This window comes from Cyprinus carpio, chromosome B13 (assembly GCF_018340385.1).
Source record: "Cyprinus carpio isolate SPL01 chromosome B13, ASM1834038v1, whole genome shotgun sequence".
Taxonomy (NCBI): domain Eukaryota; kingdom Metazoa; phylum Chordata; class Actinopteri; order Cypriniformes; family Cyprinidae; genus Cyprinus; species Cyprinus carpio.
Genome location: NC_056609.1, coordinates 15,947,432 through 15,967,820, shown reverse-complemented (window position 1 = coordinate 15,967,820; position 20,389 = coordinate 15,947,432). Strand labels below are relative to the sequence as shown.

The 20,389-nt window shown below is 34.9% G+C and overlaps 1 protein-coding gene across 8 annotated transcripts in view; it reads right to left on the bottom strand.

Moving 5' to 3' along the window:
• The window catches only part of LOC109060833 (sorbin and SH3 domain-containing protein 1-like), a 49,754-nt gene that overhangs the window by 27,445 nt on the left and 1,920 nt on the right, over positions 1–20,389 (bottom strand). For 5 of the 8 annotated variants that reach the window (XM_042736862.1, XM_042736866.1, XM_042736867.1 and 2 more), the window contains exons 1-8: positions 6,280–6,412; positions 5,648–5,795; positions 5,474–5,534; positions 5,252–5,326; positions 3,933–3,962; positions 3,755–3,851; positions 2,534–2,648; positions 879–962 (exon numbers count right to left, since the gene is read on the bottom strand). In XM_042736862.1, coding sequence (XP_042592796.1) covers positions 879–962; positions 2,534–2,648; positions 3,755–3,851; positions 3,933–3,962; positions 5,252–5,326; positions 5,474–5,534; positions 5,648–5,713 — 528 coding nt within the window. In that variant the 5' untranslated portion in view covers positions 5,714–5,795; positions 6,280–6,412. Of the gene's footprint in view, positions 1–878; positions 963–2,533; positions 2,649–3,754; positions 3,852–3,932; positions 3,963–5,251; positions 5,327–5,473; positions 5,535–5,647; positions 5,796–6,176; positions 6,180–6,279; positions 6,413–7,540; positions 7,657–8,537; positions 8,655–9,163; positions 9,251–9,935; positions 9,979–20,389 lie in introns of those variants that run through there. The other 3 variants (XM_042736869.1, XM_042736865.1, XM_042736864.1) reach the window with 3 other exon arrangements.

The window sequence follows — 20,389 nt, the reverse complement described above, 5'->3', positions numbered from 1 at the left end:
TAAGATGGGTTCTAATAGGCTACATTCACAATGCAGGCAAATGTGGCACAAATCCGATTTTTGACTCTGATCTGTTTTTCTCATGACAGTGTGAACAGCACAAACAACATGGAATCTGATCTTTTTAATTCCGATTTGTGCCACTTCCTTATATGTTACTAACAGGTCAGATGTTTTGCAATGCAACCGCAGTCTGAACAGTCATATCAGAATTTGACTTTTACATCACTTTAGATCAACATTCGTCACGATTCTGTTCTCATGGAAGTCGAAATAATCACGACAGTTGATAAAGGTAGAAAGTGAAAGTACAGCGATGTGTCAGAACTTGTAAGTATTACAGTGACAACTCTATATACAAGCAAATCTCACTCATATCATAAAAGTTTATTTTAAAACTGCTCTCTTCTGTCACATCCTTGTCTTTTCATATTGCCTCTGCATAATTTAGCTGGCTTCTGTCCTCCGTGTTTACTTCTGTATCTGCACAAGTGAAGTGAATCCCATGGAATTGGGCTACTGTTGCTGAGGGCTGTTTTTCAACTACTGTATGTTTTGGACTAATTTTGAGAAGCAATTGGGTGGATTTTCTTTTGAAAACCTAGCAACCGTGATTGTATTGTTCTTTTGCACATACGGTTCAGTTCAGGACCATGATCTGTTCACACTGGAAATCATCTATTGGCCACATTTACAACAAAAATGTGAACAGATATACAAAGAATCAGATCTGAGCAAAAATCAGAATTGAGCACTATGGCTCGCAGTGTGAATGTAGCCATAGACAGACAAAAATATTTAGGGTCCTGTATGAAAAAAAGGGATGACATGCAGTTTTATTTTTAAAAAATTGGGTCACTTTAATACTGCCAACTTACCGCTTTGCCAAACTCCATCTCAGAAAAGAACCTATACCAAGGCTCATTCTCTACATCTACATCTTCTGGACTTATGTCCTGAGTCTACAGAAATATGGCAACAAGGAAAGGAGGACAAAGAGAGAGAGAGAGAAAGAAAGAGAGAGAGGAAGATTCAGAATACAAAGACAATGAGACTGAATGATGGTTACATGAACTATCTCTTAATGGCATGATCTCAGACAGTAAGAAAGGTTCCAGGCTGAGAGAGTGGAGGAAACATGAATAGCATTTGTTTCCAGCTTGATGACTTATTGCAAGAACATCTGGTTGATCTCAGCAGTCAAAGGAACAAGAAATAGGAAATAAAGATCTCATAAAGGCAAAGTCCTGATGGTGGAAAGGGATCCATTAGAGCTAGGGAGAAATCTTTAACACTGTATAACAAGTGAATAAGGAGAATAGACACATATTCATGTACTCAAAATGCATAATTTTAGACTTCTGCTATCAATATTTTTTTCATTGGTGTTTGTAAAAAATATTTGCTATACTTAACAAATATAATGCAATAATGATGCTAGATTTAACAGTACACTATCATTCAAAAGTTTGGGGTCAGTAAGTATTTTTATTATTATTCAGCAAATACACATTCAATTGATCAAAAGTGACAGTAAAGACATTTATGATGTTACACAAGATTTCCTTTTGAAGGAATAAGGATCATGTGACTGCAGACCGAAGTAATGTCATTGCAGGAATAAATTATATCTAAAAATATCTTGAAATTATATTAATATTTTAGATATTTACTGTTTTTACTATATGATCAAATGAATAAGCATAAGAACCTTCTTTAAAAATACTTTATAAAAAATTACCAACCCCAAACTTTTGAATGGCAGTGTACATATCACTTAAAAACAATAAAAATATTTCACAACACTGAATTTTCCCTATAAAGAAGGATTATTTCTGCAGAGCTAAATCAGATGAATAGTCACAGGCAGCACATTATCTTCTGCCCTAGATAGGACCTGACCTAGAGCCATTTTAATTACTTTGCCTAACAAAGAGAAAAAAATTAAAGACCTAATGCAGCTCGCACTTTCTCTGCTTCAGTTGTTTCACTGACGAGGATCCAACAAAGCTTTGCTTTACTTCTACAATAAACCTATTACAGAGGTATGTCATCAGAAAGACCTTATGTAATAGCAGCAGCACCCAGAATGAGTCACGCTTACAAGATTGAATCACTGAATGTCATAGTAATAAACCTTCTATGAAAAAAAAAAACAGACTGCAGACACATACAGTACATGCCCCTGCAGGAGCCTCTATTCTTAACTGGGTCTGGACACTACAAGTGTCACTTATTGATGAGCTTTTTATAGCTGAGTAAAGGGTCCTCCTACTTCCTATATTCTAACATTACTGTGTGCATCAACACACAATATATATATATGCTACTTATCACAACATTGAAAAAGGGTCGCCAGGACAAATCACCTACTGAGGTCAATTAATAAGACTACCAAGAGACACATAGCTGTGAGTGTGCTGTCCTTGTGAGTGAAACAGGCAGAAACCAGCTTTTGCAGCGTCAAACAGCATGCACAGGTCTGCACCACCAACACCAGCAATCAAACATGCATGTATAAAGAGCATCATACCGGTCTCTCCAGCTTCAGCACTGAAGACTTTCCTGGCTCGTACTCAAATATGCTCTTGGGCTCAGCGCGGTACTTCCTGGTGTCTACTTTCTTGTCAGGGGGCTCCCACTCATTCCTGCAGGGATGGATGGGGGGAGAGACGAAGTGATACAGCGAGGGAGGTGGAGAGTCGCCATGGCAACCAACAAGGGCAAGTTTTAGCTGCACGTTTCCATACATGCGGCGTATGTTTTAAAAACACAGCATTCATTCCTTATGTAAAAGCACTTTAATCATCTAACCAATCTACACCAACATGTGTGCAGCTACAAATTTCAGTTTTCTCCAAATTATATTATCATTACAATCATTCAGGTGAAATGTAAATATATATATAAAAAAATCCATAATATAAAAATGATACTATATTTAACTGCCATTCAAAAGATTGGAATCCGTAAGATTTTTTTAAAGAAACTTTTATTTTAATACTTTTATTTTAATCAATTTAATGCATTAACATCTTTTGTAATATTACCTCTACTAGAATATTACAACACATTTATATTTAAAATAAATGCTGTTCTTTCTGACATTCATATTCATCTTGAAAAAAGTATATATATATTTTTTTTTTTGATTTAAGTAAAAATCCTAGTTTAAATAATTTACAAACTTCAGAATTTCTTTATTTATGCAAATCTTGATGATCCATGTTACCCACAAATAGTGCAGAATCTTAAAAATCTTTTATTCATTTAATTTCAATTAAATGCTTTTGTTTAAAAATTTTCAAAATGCTAGAACCTTGTTTATCCCCAATTTTAATTTATATATATATATATATATATATATATGTGTGTGTGTGTGTGTGTGTGTGTGTGTGTGTTTATATATAAAACCTAAAATAAACTACAAAGATACAAGGTAAAGATACATTATGGTAATGACTTTTCTGCTAGTGAACACAGATTACTGAAATAAACGGGTATCTATTATGAATTTTAACAGCAAACAGCAACATCTCGTAAGCCGACACATGCTTGTTAAGGCAGCATGACAAATGATGAAATACAATGCTTCCAATACTGAGGTTTTGTGAAGAAATGTCATCATCTCTATCTTGAGCAACACTAGCATGGTGCAAGAACTCACACTCTAATATGAACATTTTAAGACATCAGTCAATGAATGTGCTAGAATCTGCTTCATTAATCATATTTGTTTCATATCACGGCTCACCTCTGAGGTTTTAGGGAAGATGTGCGTGTTGGTACAGGCAGCTGTCCCCTGGAGCTCCCCATGTCTACAGCACTCTTGGAGCGAGGGACTGCCCGCACTGAAACACAGCTTTCCTTTAAATAAGAATTCATAGTGTACTTTATATTTTCTATCAAAGGATTAAAACGAAAACACTTACCATCCTCACCACCATATGACGGCCTGTCATCTGAAATAGTCAGAAAATACTTATTAGGTACAAATAAAAGTTAATACAGCTGACATATTTTGAGAACTTGCAAGGTTTTTATTTCAGATTTCAAATGTATTCCTAAGGTAGTTTGTAATCTGTTTTCTTATTGTGCTGTACTTAGTGTAGCCTGTACTCTAAAGCAGCATCTCCGGGAGGTATTCTAAATATCTAATACATACTAGGTGAAAATTACAGGGATTAGTGTGACATACATAGCAGTCCATTATCAACTAAACAGCAGCTCCAAGACAAGGCCACTTTATTTCCTCAGACCAGTAGATGGCACTATAACCACAGCAGTGTGTTTTCCTCATGCTGGAATATTCCATTAGCTGGTTAGTTACAATACAAATAACACATTTTCACCACAAACTACTGCGAGGAGGCATTCAAATGATGATTATTTAACAAATACTTGAGACCAGCATTGGAATGGCATTGCTAACTGTGCATTTTAAAGAATCCAATGGATACACAAAGCACATTAGGTGTGTTGTGACTGCTTTAATAATTCAGCAGAATGGTTCTCTAAAAGCATAGCCACGAAACACATCACAGAGGTATGAAACCTCTTAAAATGGAGGCAATCAATCTATGAGTTTTAAATACAAGGTGATGTGGTTTTCCCGGTGTGTTGAAAATAGCTCTATTACCACAGCTCACCTTGAGTGCTATGATGCCTCTTTAGGACAATCAATTTCTTGACACTGTGTACATATAAATTAGAATATATTGCACATCGGATTTGTGAAAGAATGGACACAGGATGGAGCCAACAATGTGGAACATTAACACCTTATTTTATATACTGTGGCTATTCTCAGCCAAGTTTGGGAAAGAAATGCTAATTGAATATAATACTTAATACTTTTATTCAGAAAGGATGCACTAAATTGATCAAAATTGACACTGAAGACATTTATAAAGTTACAAAAAAAAATTCAATTGTTTAACAGAAATCACAGAAATAAATTACATTTCAAAATATATTCAAATAGAAACCAGTTAATGTAATAATATTTCACAATATTAGCATTTGTACTGTGTTTTTTGATCATATAAATGCAGCCTTTCAAAAACATTTACAAAATCTTACAGACTCCAAACTTTTGAACAGCATTGTATATTCTATTTTGATTTTCATTAACTGTATATAAAATTACCCAACACATACACAGAGATAAATGTGATGCTAAATGACATACAGAAAAGAGTGACATGAAGAAATGTTAATAAATATCAGATTATAACTATTACTAAGGTACCTCTGGTTTTCAGTGGCCTGTCATTGCTCTCTGGAAATATGTAGGTGGGACGATATGGATTTTCTTCGACAGGCTCTGAGTAAGGTGAGTGAAATACATAACACATGCGGACAAAGATGACTACACACAAATACATGACTGAAACATGACATTCAGATTTGGACACAGAAAAAGATGAAATAAAAGTGTTGATTGTATGTGATTCCCAAGGAGCATCTTTACCAGGGACTTTGTGAATCTGCTTGAACATGTTTCTGTACCAGTCCTTTGACAGCTCTGTGTTCTAGAAAACAAAATGGTACAGATGGTGTTTTATTTATATATGATTTTTGATATAGTTATGTAGTCAAAGTCTGCACAGGTATATCTTGAGAACTAGAAGTGGCCGTTTCTTACCCGTACTGGGACTCTGGGTGCTGGGATAGCTGAATGTTCAGACAGTCTCATTCTCTTTCCTTCCATGTCTGCTGGAGACTCAGAGGAAGATTTATTCTGGCTGACAGCAGGGCTCCGATTAGGGCCACTGCCCTGCTCCGCCACAGCTCTGAAGCACAAAGCATCCAGAACACAAGATAAAATACACACTGGTCTGGTTCTTTCAGCTGACACTTATCTACTGTAGGACAAAATCTTTAAAAGCATCACTGAATGATTTAATATATTTGTATTTGACAGATGTACATTGTAATTTAATCCTGTTAGAATCAAACAAGCTTCTCCTCATTAATTTTAACAGTTGTTGAATACTGTAACTAAAAACTAAAAGTTACATTTTTTACATTTTATACAAAATGTTTAATCTCCACTCCCATAACCATACAACAGACACTAGCACCTTAATAATAATTGCAGTGATACCATTCATTCACGCAGACATCTTATGTTAATTTTACCTAAAACATAACTTTGAGTTAAGGGACAGAACATTCTCGTTTCTCTTTCTACATCGTGAAAGCATTTAGCTTTTTTAATGCACATGATACTTTTACTTTTGATCCATCCTGAAGTATTGAGAGGTTGGTATTTACCTCTGCTGTGCTGCAGCAAGACGATTGTTGGGTTGATGCTGCTGGTGGGGGGGTATGAAGATGACACTTTGGCTGATAAGGTAATAGCACTTGGCTGATCAAGGCTGGACGTTACACTTACAGGTGAGTCCACCTGAGGAGAACACACAAAAACAGACACTCTAATGGTTGTGAAATACAGACAAGTTTGAATTTCCCAGAATTCCTTATAGGGGAAATTTGCATGAAATTTGCTTCACTACACTTCTCTCTCAAGCAAACAATTGTTGCAAAGATTCCTCTGCAATGCTGATAAAGACAATGACAAATAGCATAGAATAGCACTTAAAGTATTTGGTTACTTCTAATTTTTTAAGATTTATATAATGCTTAGCCAGTTTTATTTTTATTATATTATAGTAGGCTACTCATTTATATAGTTTACACAAAATTACTGAAATTAAAATATTTTCATTTTAAAGAGATCAGTTCACCAATCAGTTGGTGGTAGCCATTGACTCCCATAGCATGGAAAAAATACTATGCAAGTCAATGGCTACCAGCAACTGTTTGGTTACAGCATTCTTCAAAATAATTTATTCTATGTTCAACAGAAGAAAGAAATTCATACAGTTTTGGAACAACACAAGGGTGCATAAATGATGAAATTTTCAGTTTTGGGTGAACTATCCCTTTCATTTTAATTTCAGTTTTAGCCATTTTGTTATGTGCTTTTGTCAGTGTTCTACTCCACTTTCATTTATTTTTACATTTTTGTAATTTTAATACTTCAGCTTATTCAACTTTTTCAGTGTAATGTAACATTTTTATGCTATTTCAGTTTTTTTTTCTAATAACTAAATAACTAATTTCTAATTATTTTAACAGTAATAGTTTTAGGTAACAATAACAACACTTGCTTAACAAATCACTAGTTAAAAGTTAGTTAATAGTCAGAAATTACATTCATTTTTCTATTACCTTCTCCACTAATTGCCTAGAGTACCTTTAGGGATTTATAATTGATCACCTTGGATCTATACCATTATAGATGATAATGCAAATAAAATAAAAAAAGAAATGTTATCTTGCTTGTAAAATATCGACAACATTCATTCACTGCCCTCATTTAAATGATTTTAAGATTGAAAAATTCCTCAGTGTCTCCAGAGATCTTAGGATCGAGCTGTTTAATTAGCACTGATATCAATCTCTAAATGGCATTTTTGCAAGAAAGCAAAGCACTGCTAAAAAGGAACGGAGTTCAGACATGATGACTCACCTTTGTTGGTGTCTCACTGACTTGAGTTGAATTTAAATCAGCTCTGGTGTTGTTTACACTTCTCTCAGCCAGACTTGTTTCTGTGGCATCTCCATTGACTGCACCAAGCCATCCACCTGTAACAAATCCAAACAGATTCTCAAAGGATCAGCCAATCTCCAAGGCACTTTTAAAACCTAAAAAGGCATAAACGTGAAATAAAGCTGCCTCCACTTGGTTTGTTTCCAGAACTAACCACAATTTGTTTAATTAATTCCTTAATCCTCCATTAAACGAATCACCAGCCAGAATCTGTCAGAACTGAACCCCACAGAAAGACTGAGCACCCACTGAAATGCTAATTTATGACTGGAAAAAAACGATTCTCTGAACTTTGTCAGAAGAACAAGGGGACCATTGAACCCACTGTAAGAAGTGTTTGTTCCAATGGCCTTTTTATTCAGGCACAACAACAATTAAGGCATCTCTCCCAAGTGCTGGCAGTTAGCCAGGATAGTCCCAACATGGAGATGTTGAAAACGTCCACGCTGAAGGTTTCTATTTCCACAGCTCAACGTGGGTGTGAACAAAAGACGTCTTTGATTATCCCCTGCAAATATGAACATTCACTGAAAGTTATTTGAGCAATGAAGTTGAATGTCAGACAATGCTGTATATGTTCCACAAAAAAATGCAAATTTGTCTCTATAATTTACTGTGCAATTTAGCAACTAACCACACCATGCCCATTGACTGTCAAAATAACATAACATAAACCTTTTCATTAATAGGAAATTAATGAAAACTCAAGAAAGCACCATTCCTGTAAACAGAGATCTTTCCAGTTAATGGGGGTACGGAAAGAAATAAAAGCACTTTTTAGTGCACATTATCTGCAGCTACAATCATATCCTAAGTAACATTATGACAGCACACAACAATTAGTCTGGCACTGTCCTGCTTTGTGCAATATATTCAAAGCACTCTCCTATTGACAAATCCTGCATTTCCAACTCACTTTTGGCAGCGTTCTTGGATAGCTCTTGGCTTGTGCCGTCCTCATCATCGATGTGCACTAGTGTAGCCCTCAAAGTAACAGCACCCTTGCCCTTGCAAACACGGGTAGGGTCCAGCTCTGCAAAAACATAAGCAAAGAAACTGATTTTTTGATCACTAAATAAAGTTTCATATTACTCATTTGTTACCCTGCACCACAAAACTATAGTCATAAGTAGCAACGGTATATTTGTAGCAATAGCCAATAATATACATGGGTCAAAATTATCAGTTTTTATTTTATGCCAAAAATCATTAGGATATTAAGTAAAGATAATGTTCCATGAAGATATTTTGTAATTTTCCTATCTTAAATATATCAAAACCAACACAAGTAACATGCATTTCTAAGAACTTCAAAAGCGATTTTCCTAATATTTTGATATTTTTTTTCTTTTTTTCTTGACTAGCTGTATTTCAGCCAGATATTGTCCTATCCTAACAAACCAAACATAAATGGAAAACATATTTATCCAGCTTTCAGATGTATCTCATTTTCAAAAACTTGACACTTATGACTGGTTTTGTGGTCCAGGGTCACATTTGATATTATGTTGGTCCTCCAAATCCTACAAACGCTGCTCTTACCAGTAGGCATGAGATCCGGGGAGCTCTTCATGGTCCTCAAAGGAGTTACTCGCACAGCAGATACAGTGCGCCGACAGGGTAGACGTGCTGCAAAACACATAACCATAAGTAAGATGTGGAGAACAGCAAAAGAAACTAAAGAGAGCTATTATAATTGCATTTATCACTTTTCAACCTCCTCTGTGACATTTTGGGTCATGACCCACCCATTGAGAAGCACTGCATTAGTTTTACTAGAGTTATTTGTTTGACTTTATTGAGAACAACAGCTCTAATAATGCTCATATAGAGACCCCAGGCTTTTTAAGTTCTAGGAAGATTGTAATCACAGTGTTCTCTGAAGGCTGGCACAAATATCAAGAAAAGATGGATGAACGGAAGGAAATAGGGGGCCTGGCAGTGAGAATACTGATTCAACAATGACTCAAGCCAGGGAGAAAGACAGAGAGAGTCTGTTTGTGATTGCTTACTCATGAGCCTCCTGCATCAAGACATTAGACAGCTATTATTCATTCCTTGTTACTGCCTTTTATGTAATAGTGTTTTAAAACAGGCTTAAACAATATCATATAGTGTCATATAGATTTAAAACTTGCATGCAGAGAAAACAGGTGTTTAAATTGCCTTTTGCTGTTTTAATATTATTTATGTAGTTTTCTTTATCTGTGTTGCAGTTGTTTCATACATGCCCATATAACTGTAAATAAAGGCCAGCCAGGCCTGCATAATGTCAAGAAACTGGATGGAGATACTGAAAGTGTGGCACACTTACCAGGGGCTGCATCAAATTTCCCTGTGCCCTCTGCTGGAGAGCCCTGCAAATGAAAATGAGCGAAAGGAGAGATGAAGGAAGATGCTGAGAAAGGGAACAATGTTGCTCAGCATGTCATTAGGAAAAGGAACAAAGAATATTAAGTGGCTGCCGAACAAGATTCCAGCAAGTCAACAACAACACATCCATGGTATGTCCCTTATCATGTTTACAACTGCAAAAAAGCTAGTGCAAAAAATGGAAGTGGGTGATATGACCAACATCTTATTTCACAATTTGAAAAATGTTATCAAGATATATATTGTCCTTCGGCACAGCCCTAGCAAAAAAGTATGACAATTAAACAGTGATCACAAAAAAAAAAAAAAAATACTGCCCTGCTAGCTTGACTTGCTTTGTATATTTAGGCCTGATATCAATGGCTCTGAATATAAATATTTAAAAACAACCTGATTGGCTGGAATGTGAAATTTAGACTGGCATAACGTTTCAAACAATCCTACTAATATGGTAAGTGTGAGGGTGCTGATGCATGAGGAGACTGACTAACTGATGTGTCACACCTATGGCTGCGGTTCACACTGAAACGAGATACAAAGTGACCCGTTACAGAGCATTGGCTGAGTAAGAAAATATGGGTCAGTGAAAATGTATATGTTTCAGTAGCTGCCAATGGATATCCCTCTAGCACAGATGTTTCTGCCCTGCAACAAATGAATAAGCCACTTTGGATGAAAGTGTCTGCCAAAACAGATAATGATTAGTATTTTAGATACTTATTACTATTTGCCAAATGAAAGCTTTCTTTATACCTACAAAATATTACAGAAGTCCTGGATAATAGCATTTCTAATGCATCCATCTGTCTCTCTGCGAGGTCTCATCGACTGATTATAGCCTACAGTTGCTGTCTATAGGAAATCAGAACCAGTTAATTAGCCAAATAATTAAACTTAGATCATTTAATAGAGCCTATATCTTAATGAAATTATATGGTAGGCCTATATAAAAATATAGCCTAGATAGAAGTCTCTCTCAGATATTTACAGAAAAGTCTGTTAGCACTGGATTTACCCATTTGAAAATGGATATCATCCTAAATTTGGAGTTGTTGAATAGTTGCGTAACAGCAATTTTGTAATTCAACAATACACGAACATGCTGTTTATTTTAAATGTTTATACAGCATACTGAATTGGATAAGTGGGAATCATTTTCCATTGTAAATTTAATAACACGTCCAACGAAAACAGCTGCATGCATCAATCCATCAGTCAGGAGTCACACGGTTTGAGGATCCTTAATACTCCGAATTGCTCCACATGCTGCCTTTGTAGAAGATATGCTAAAAATCCTGATTTAACTTAAGTTTTGAGGCGTTTTACTAAATCCAAAGCCATAACAGTTAATAATTATATATGAAACTGATTTATTTCTACATATTAATGTAGTTAATATCATACCGACACGGCTTACCTGTAAGGACCTTCACCTTCAGAGAACTTCAGCTGAGCTTAACTTGGTTTAAAGACCTAACAAACACCCAAACACTGAGGGTGCCCTTTTAAATGTCCTTTGTTGGGGCCTATCATACAAATCCAGACTATCATGTTCTATTCTCTTCAAAGAACTGAACCTTAACAATGCTTTGCCTCTTTCAACTACCAAGATGGACCTGTCAGCACCTGCCACCTGGGAATGTAGCACCTACTTAGCATGTGATGAACGAATTACAGCATCCTGCTTTCCATCCACCTCTCCATCCCTGTCTGGCATGCCAAGCACCTCATGAGGCTATGAACTATATTAAGATAACTGTAAGATAATAGACCAAATATGTTATAAATCTGGACGTTTGTCATACTAATGTGATAAAGTATGGACTATTGACTGTTTGACTTGAGGGGTATCAGAACAGGGCATGGGCCAAGTTGGACTAGACACAACTTTCTCACAGTAAACAGTGACCTGGGTGGTCATATCAAGGTCAAAGCCATGAACACTGACAGTTCAGGCCACTCTAGTGTATTAAAAACACTTATGATGATTACAGTCTCCATCCAGTTTGCTAAAAATAAAATAGATCCAGTATAGTCATTCAGATAGATTTAAAAGGCATGCTAGAAATATCCTAGGAAATTAATCTTTAAAAAGTGTCCTAACCAAGAATGACACAACAAAACAATAAATAATAAAACAATAACAATAAAAACTACAATCTTATTATTTTTCCAAGCCAGCCATGACCACAACAAATGGCCTCTCTTTAGTCCAATATCATGCTCCCCATAACTGTACATTATATTGGATATCTTTAATTTAAAAATTACATTTTTTTGTAATGTCATGCAACAGCTTTGTGTTTAAACAGACAAATCATGTGAACACACAAATAGCTGGAAACTTCTTGTATTGTGCCTGGTAACTGCTGCACTCAGTCCAGCTGGCCTTCTCGGGGCAAAGCTGTAAAACAGAGCAACTGTGGAAAGGCTCATGTCAGACATGGGTCCAAGTCTTAGTTTCAGAACCAAAACACTGGCTCAGATCTCACTCAAGGCCAAGCTGTAACTCTCAGGTCCACAGCTTTGGCTCATGTAGCTATCGGTGAGAAAGAGGGAGTCCAGCAGGGGCACTTAGTAGATCAATAAGTCTCTTACATTTCTGAACACTTTAGCTCACTGGAAGTCCAATACAAAACATTAATGTTTTATTTATAAAGACAAACTTTTTTTTACAAAAATGAAAGTTATGTATATTAGCGTTTACATTTTATGTTCCATCTTATCATCTGGCAACCACAGATGAAATAATGATAAAATAAAATACCTCATCCTGCTAACACGCATTTATGAGCTTTTCTCCCAAATTGTAATTATCACGTAGCATTACTCTCTCTAGCTCTACTCACTCCAATTTTCAGCCAAAGTCTGTTTTTAATTCAGAATATTATTTATAACACACTGTAAAGTGACTATTTGAAGTTTGTTTTGCTTGTTTTAGGTTGATGTTAAATTATATATATATATATATATATATATATATATATATATATATATATATATATACAGTATATATATATATATACTGTATATATGCATACACACACATTATTTAACATTGCTTTCTAACATAAAAAATGTAAATGTACATTTTTGACTGATAAAAACAACTAATTCAGACATTACTACATAAAGTACATGTTTGGGTTATTTCTTTCAGTGTAGACAATTTCTGAAAAAATAAAAGGGTCCCTTTGGTGAGCATTCTTTGCTAAATTCCCTCCCTTCTACCCGTTTATTTCTGTGAGCAATACATCGGTCTTGTGAACTTCTAAAATGTCTCACATATCAATAATGCTGCTGAAAGCCTTTTAAGAACTTGGAAAAACCCTGTGAAATTCAGCCAGATATTCCAGATTTTGATGGCAGAACTATTGGCTAAATAAAAGACTTTTCAAATAAAATCTGTGGGAACTCTCCAACCATTACAATATCCAGAAATGTAATAAGTCACAGCATTAAATTCTAAAGCACAGCTGAAGGTCATCATGTACATCCCGCACTGTTTTCCATTTCCATTTCCATTATGCCAGTCCTCTTAAAATAATAAAGGGGGTGACACAAGAAAAAGCACCGTGATATTCCACCCAAGAATCTCTGGGGATTGCCTCATTTTATTTCCATGATAGCTTTTATAGAGTCCAGCTTTAATACACAAAGGAGATCTACAAGGGGCCTGCTGTAGCCGGAGCGAGGGGGCCGGAGGGGAGGGGGGCTCTTACATAACACAGTTTGACTTCTGCTTCGTCAACAAATGGCAGAGGGGGACAGAGAGAGAGTAAAGCTCACCAGAATCACAGCAAACAGCTCCAAACATGGCTCGAGAGTAGCGCTGTAGAAGAACAACCGTGGGTGTTTAATTGAGAATAGCCCATCAGTACCATAAACATCTTCAGCAGACACACTGGACGGAGGCCTAGACTGTCACACTCTCAACACATTTAAAAAACGGCATCATAAAAGGAAATGTATTCAGCTGTGGTATTTGCCTCAGCCACCATTCATCTACATGTTTTTTTTTCCGAGCATGACATTACTTTTAGAGAAACCTTGCAGCTGTATTACGGAAGAATATGAAAGGTGATGAACAACTGAAAAGGGAGCTAATTCCAACAAAACAACAACTACAGGTGTAGATAATATTAATGCTGATGATTAATGCTAATAGTGAGATTTGTGAGCTTATTTTGTTTTACTTACTATTTTGAACTCCTATGGGCTTTCAGGAACACAAATACTGCATATCAAAGCAGATTTTCTATTACAAAAATACTCAGATGTTTGAAGCTGACCCACCAAGCATAGTTGTTGAGTTCAATTAATGCATTTCAAATAATTTTTGAAATAATAATTAATTTAAAAAATATAGTTTTGCAGTTTACTCCTATTTGTCCTTTTCCCAGCATACACTGGGATATGAATAATTACAGTATAGTTTCCTTGTTTACCTGTTTGCCAGTTTTATTTACATTTATTCTGGTCCTATTATTAGTAACTTGCTATTTCTTAATATAGTTAATTTCTATATTAACACGATTAGTTAGTTGTATATAATATTGTACACTTGTATATATATATTTAATTTAAAATATTACATATGCCCAAGATTAAAGATAAACTAAAAATAATTGTAAAGTTCCCCTTATTTACACTGTTTTAAATCATTTAATTTTATGCATTTCTTTTCTTTAAATTAATTTAGATGTCATGGAGAGTAAAGTGCTTGTTGTCCTAAACTATTGACCACATCACATGGAAACCATCACACACACACCCACACACACACACTCCACCACAAAATGAAAATCTTGTCATTATTCACTTACCCCTGTGTCGTTCCAAACCCGTAAAAGCTTTGTTCGTCTTTGGAACACAATTTAAGATATTTTGGATGAAAACGGAGGCTTGAGACTGTCCCATAGACTGCCAAATAAATAACAGTGTCAAGGTATGCTTTTCATACTTTCCTGGACCTTGACACTTACGGGGTAAGTGAATAATGACAAAATTGTAATTTTGTGGTGGAGTAACGCTTTAAGTGTGTGTGTAATGAGTAAATTGGTTTTATTTTTTAATTATTATTATTATTATTTTGTGTGTGTGTGTGTGTGTGTGTGTGTGTGTGTGTGTGTGTGTGTGTGTGTGTGTGTGTGTGTGTGTGATGGTTTCCATGTGATGTGGTCAATAGCTTAGGACAACAAGCACTTTACTCTCCATGACATCTAAATTAAGTTAAAGAAAAGAAATGCATAAAATTAAATTATTTAAAACAGTGTAAATAAGGGGAACTTTACAATAATTTTTAGTTTATCTTTAATCTTGGGCATATGTACTATTTCAAATTAAATATATATACAAGTGTACAATATTATATACAAGTTATATTAAGTGATATACACTGTTTAAAAGTTTGGGGTCAGTAATATATATATATATATATATATATATATATATTTAAGAAATTAAGAATTTTATTCAGCAAGGACATACTACAATTAATCAAAAGTAACAGTAAATACTTTTACATTGTTACAAAAAATTTCTGCTGTTCTTTTGACATTTCTAATCATCAAAGGATCTCAAAAAAATAAGCAGCACAACAGTTAATAATGAGACATTTTAAATTGTAATATCTCACAATATTACTGTTACTATAGTTTTTATCAAATAAATGCAGCTTTGGTCCACATAAAATACTTTACAAACATTAAAAGTTTACCAACCTCAAACTTTTGAATGGTAAGTTTTATATTCTTAGAACTGTGAATGAAATTGGATTGTGTCCTGGGATCTAGACCATTTAATTTAATATCAGGACAATTCGTTTAAATTATCATATTTTACATAATTCTATTAAAAAAAATATTAAACTCATTTAAAACTCATTATAAAAAAATCATGCAAACTGTAGCCTTCGTTCAGGTATATTTCACCCAAAAATTACAATTCTTTCATCATTTACCCATCCTCAGTTTCAAAACCTGTATGAATTTCTTTCTTCTGCTGAACACACGCACACACACACAAAAGACATTTTGAAGAATGTTGATAACCAAACAGTTTCTGGTCCCCATTGACTTAGTATTTTATTTTATTTTTTTCATATTATGGAAGTCAATAAGGACCAGCAACTGTTTGGTTAACCACATTCTGCCAAATGAAATTATATTCAAATTATTTTATGTTCAACAGAAGAAAGACACTCATACAGTTTTGGAACAACTGAAGGGTGAGTAAATGATGACAATTAATTTTTTTGGTAAACTATACCTTTAAGACTAATAACATAATATATAAAGTAATAATTTACTACACATTCTATGACTATAACATCACAATAACCTATAACAATGCTATATATGTAAGAGTAATAATAAAGCAGCGTGATGCTACAATACTAATAGTTTCCATTTCCTTGACTGTTTCAAACTGTTCCTTAGCAAAGACTACCAATGACTAAATTTAACAACTATTAAATATTCCGCTCACAATCACCTGGCTTTATTACTAAATAAACATTTCCATACCACTAGCGAACACTTATACTGTAGCACACTGGCTAGTGGCTACTGAGAGCTATCTTCACCAGAAACAGTCAGCATTCATGGCATCTGATACAGAGTGAAATTTAAAATAACAACTGATATCACATCATGGAATACAGAAGCCCATTATGTCTGGATGATGTTCTAGTGCACAGCTGTGCTTAGATGAGTCAAAGTCTCCGGGTCTGGCCCTCGCAGGCCTCGGCATTTGCTGACCAGGACAACAGGCAGTCACAGAGGGAGGGGTGCGCGGCACGCGGTGCATGCACAGCATCAACTGCAGCCCAAGCCAGAAAAAAAGCCTTTGTGTGCAGCATGGATGTTCTAGAAGGACAGATGGGGCAATGATAATGAGTTTCACACTTGGGATACAAAGCAGTGCGTAACTGGGCGGCTTTTGAAATCGAATGACTGACAAAGCTCATAAGGCACACAGGGATTTATTTTGTAGGTAATAAAAATAAAAATTGACCAGACTGAGCCTGATCTGGGATACTAAATTTTGGCACCTCAGTGAACAGCCCAGGATGTGACACATAAGTGTTGATGACATATAAGAGCAAAAAATGTTCAATAAGTTGATGAAAATGCAACTGTTCAATGTTAACTCATGTTAGCTCAGGCCCATTAAATAATATTAACAGATAAAACTTTTGATTTTAATAATGTACTAGTAAATGTTGAAATTAACATTTACTTTAGAAGCATTTTTCATTGTACTAATGTAGTTCACTAATACTAACAAAGGGAACCTCATTGTAAAATGTTACCATAAGAATTTAAGGTTTTCTTTTGAACAATTTCATTATTTTAATGAGACTTTTTATACATTTGTGTCACCTTGACATTTGTGATTTTATACACCAAAATTTTTTTTTAATATATTTTAATTCAGAATTTAAAAACACAATAATCATAGAATTTGTGAAGTTATTGTATAGTAATAATGTATATATTGTTTTGGAATTAATTAATTAATTGATAGCACAAAAAAGCCACACCACTGGCCTTAAATGTATACATACTAACCATAACTATTATTAGTTATTACTATTATTAACATGTAGGCTTTTAGTTGCTCTGTTATGCCCAAAGTGTATAACAGTGTACAATGCAAAAACAAACTAAGAAAAGTCTGTCCCAAATATGTCCCAAAGTACTGTGTTAATATGATTTTTCATAGGTGTTTTAACTTTATTTTGAATCACATTGTGTTGTGTTTTATGGTTGAAGGGAATATCCATAAACTTAATGAAAAATGTATTGGTCATTTTCTTGCAATAAATCTATTTAGCGCTGGAAATCTCACCAGCCAGCAATTCATCAATATTATTCTAACCAACAGAGATTGTAGGCATCCCACTTGCGATGCAGACAGAGACAACTGTTTCAGACCTCTCAGTTATGTGACTGGTGCCTGATAATTTTGTCAGGGGATGTAGACTATTCAACCACACCTAAAAACGGCTCTGTGATAATCCAGACATTTCAAGTGCTTCCCTAATGATGGAGGACCCCAAATCTCAGTGTTGAGCAACACCACCAGGCACAGCCTTTATAAAGCAAGCCAAGCCATACACATTCACACACACACTTGGACTTCACACTCTCTTGAAAGATGAATAGTTCACAGCGATCTGTAAAACACAATATTAACACAATATCTGAAGATCCATCATGCTGAGTGTCCCAGCTATGTGTTACATGGCAAATAAATGAAATGCATAACGTTTAAGCCCTGACATATCATTGTCACGTTCTGTCTAAATATGATCTGCACTCAAACTATGAACTCTCATCGGGCAAACATCTTCTCAACACTGACCTCAAGCCAGCTGGTCCACAATCTGTCAAAGCAGCAAGAGGTGAAAAGAAAAATCTGTCGGCACAACACAATCTGAAAGCAGAGACGCTCTGTTCAACTTCTTGTTTGCATTAGCGTGTTGCTTTGTGCACACAGACCTTGAAATTTGTAGCGCTAACAAAGCAAACACTTCAAGTGCCACTCAAAGCCACGCTGCAGTCAATTGGGTGGAAGGAAAGTATGGGGGTTGGATGAAGGTTGCTAAGCAACATGGTGTAATATTGAAATGGTTTGGATGGGAGTGGATGTGGTGTATGATCTGTCAAGGGCGCCTCAATCATTGTCTGAGGCTGCAGATAACCAAAAACATGCAGACATTCAGCATGATAATGAGTGTGATATTGCTTTTAAACAACAGTTAAATATTAAGTTAAGATTTATTTACAGACATTTTTGACACAATAATGCCAGATAAAGTTGTGTAACCGTCTGTGTTTGGCAACACACTAGTGGTGTTTCATTCTTCAGTGTTTTTACGAGTTAATGATTCAATTCCTGAATAAATCAGAATCTTCAAACGAAACCACTGACTGAATAAAGCAACTTGTCATAACCTGGACCTGGCCATATGGACTTTACCAAACTAATATTTACTGGCAAACAAAGAAATGTAACTATTTTTCAATTTCTTGTTAATTTTAAAAAGAATAGACTTGAACTGTTCTTTTTGAGATACATTTGGCAAAACATTGTTTCATTTATTTTGGCACTGCACTCATGAAAGGAAACTTGGAAAGATTTTAATAAATTCATAAAAATATTTACCTAACTTTTTCTCTTTGTTTGGAAAATATTTTATTTGGTTTTACTAATGTCCCCTCAAATTAAATAAATATATGTATTTCTATAATTATTAGAATATCCCCCAGGCTGTGTGTTTTCTTTTATTTATATTATTGTAGTTTTGAATGTACTTTAATGATGTTTCTTTTCTGTTGCACTTTAAACTTCAATTTACAAAAAGAAATAGGCCTATTTTAAAAACTTATTTTGGTATAAATGTAAGTCAGCTTTACTCATGTAAGTAAACTTTGGAAAGATTTGACTAAATTTATGTTTCCATTTTTTTTTTTTTTTTATCCAACAAAGTACAACAGAAAAACAAGGTTATTCAAAACTACAGTAATATAAATACAAGAAAATAAACTTAAAACTGCTGTAGGATTGACTGTAAACGCCGCTCAGCCAATCAAATTTGAGGGCTGGAAGAATCGTTATATAATGCAGAATGGATGCTTTGTTTTTAAGCAAATAAATAAATAGCTTAATTCATTAGTGGACACTGGACATGAATAATGTTGTGACGTATTTGTAATGGCAAATGGCTACCGGTTGTAAAATACCACAGCAATATTCTACACTGATTTGCTGGAGATTTTCAGAATCATTAAAAGTCACCTGTGTAACTGATAAAGACAGCATAACACATGATCATAATTAGGCCAAAGTACAAATAACCTCTTGTTAAAAAACAGAGGATACTATTAATATGGTAATCCCCTCAATCCTATGAATGTGAGTGACTCAGGAGCTCCACACTCCACCATGAATGAGAAGCCTGCGATTTTAATCTCACTCAGAGCACTTCCTCTGTCTTCATTCCATCTGTTGGCATACGCCTGCCCTCGCTCTCTTACCAATTCCTGCCTGTTTTTATCCAATTTGAGTGATATGCAAAACAAAGAACGTGCCTAAGGGCTTAATTTTTGGTTAACAAGTGTTTCAATAGCAGTGAAATGAGAAGTGGCAGCAAATGGCACTAGGAGAAATGGATAATAGCATGTTATTAGCAGTCAAATCATGTCTTGGCATAATTGCAGTGCTACAAAAAAATTTTTTTACTAAATTGACAAACCTATGTAAAAACTTATATGGCTTTATCAGTGCTTACAGAGCTGTAAAAATACTTCAAAATCCTGAAGTCTCATGGCCTATACTATAGATCTATATGTAACAACCTGATGATCCTATAAGATCAGCAATATC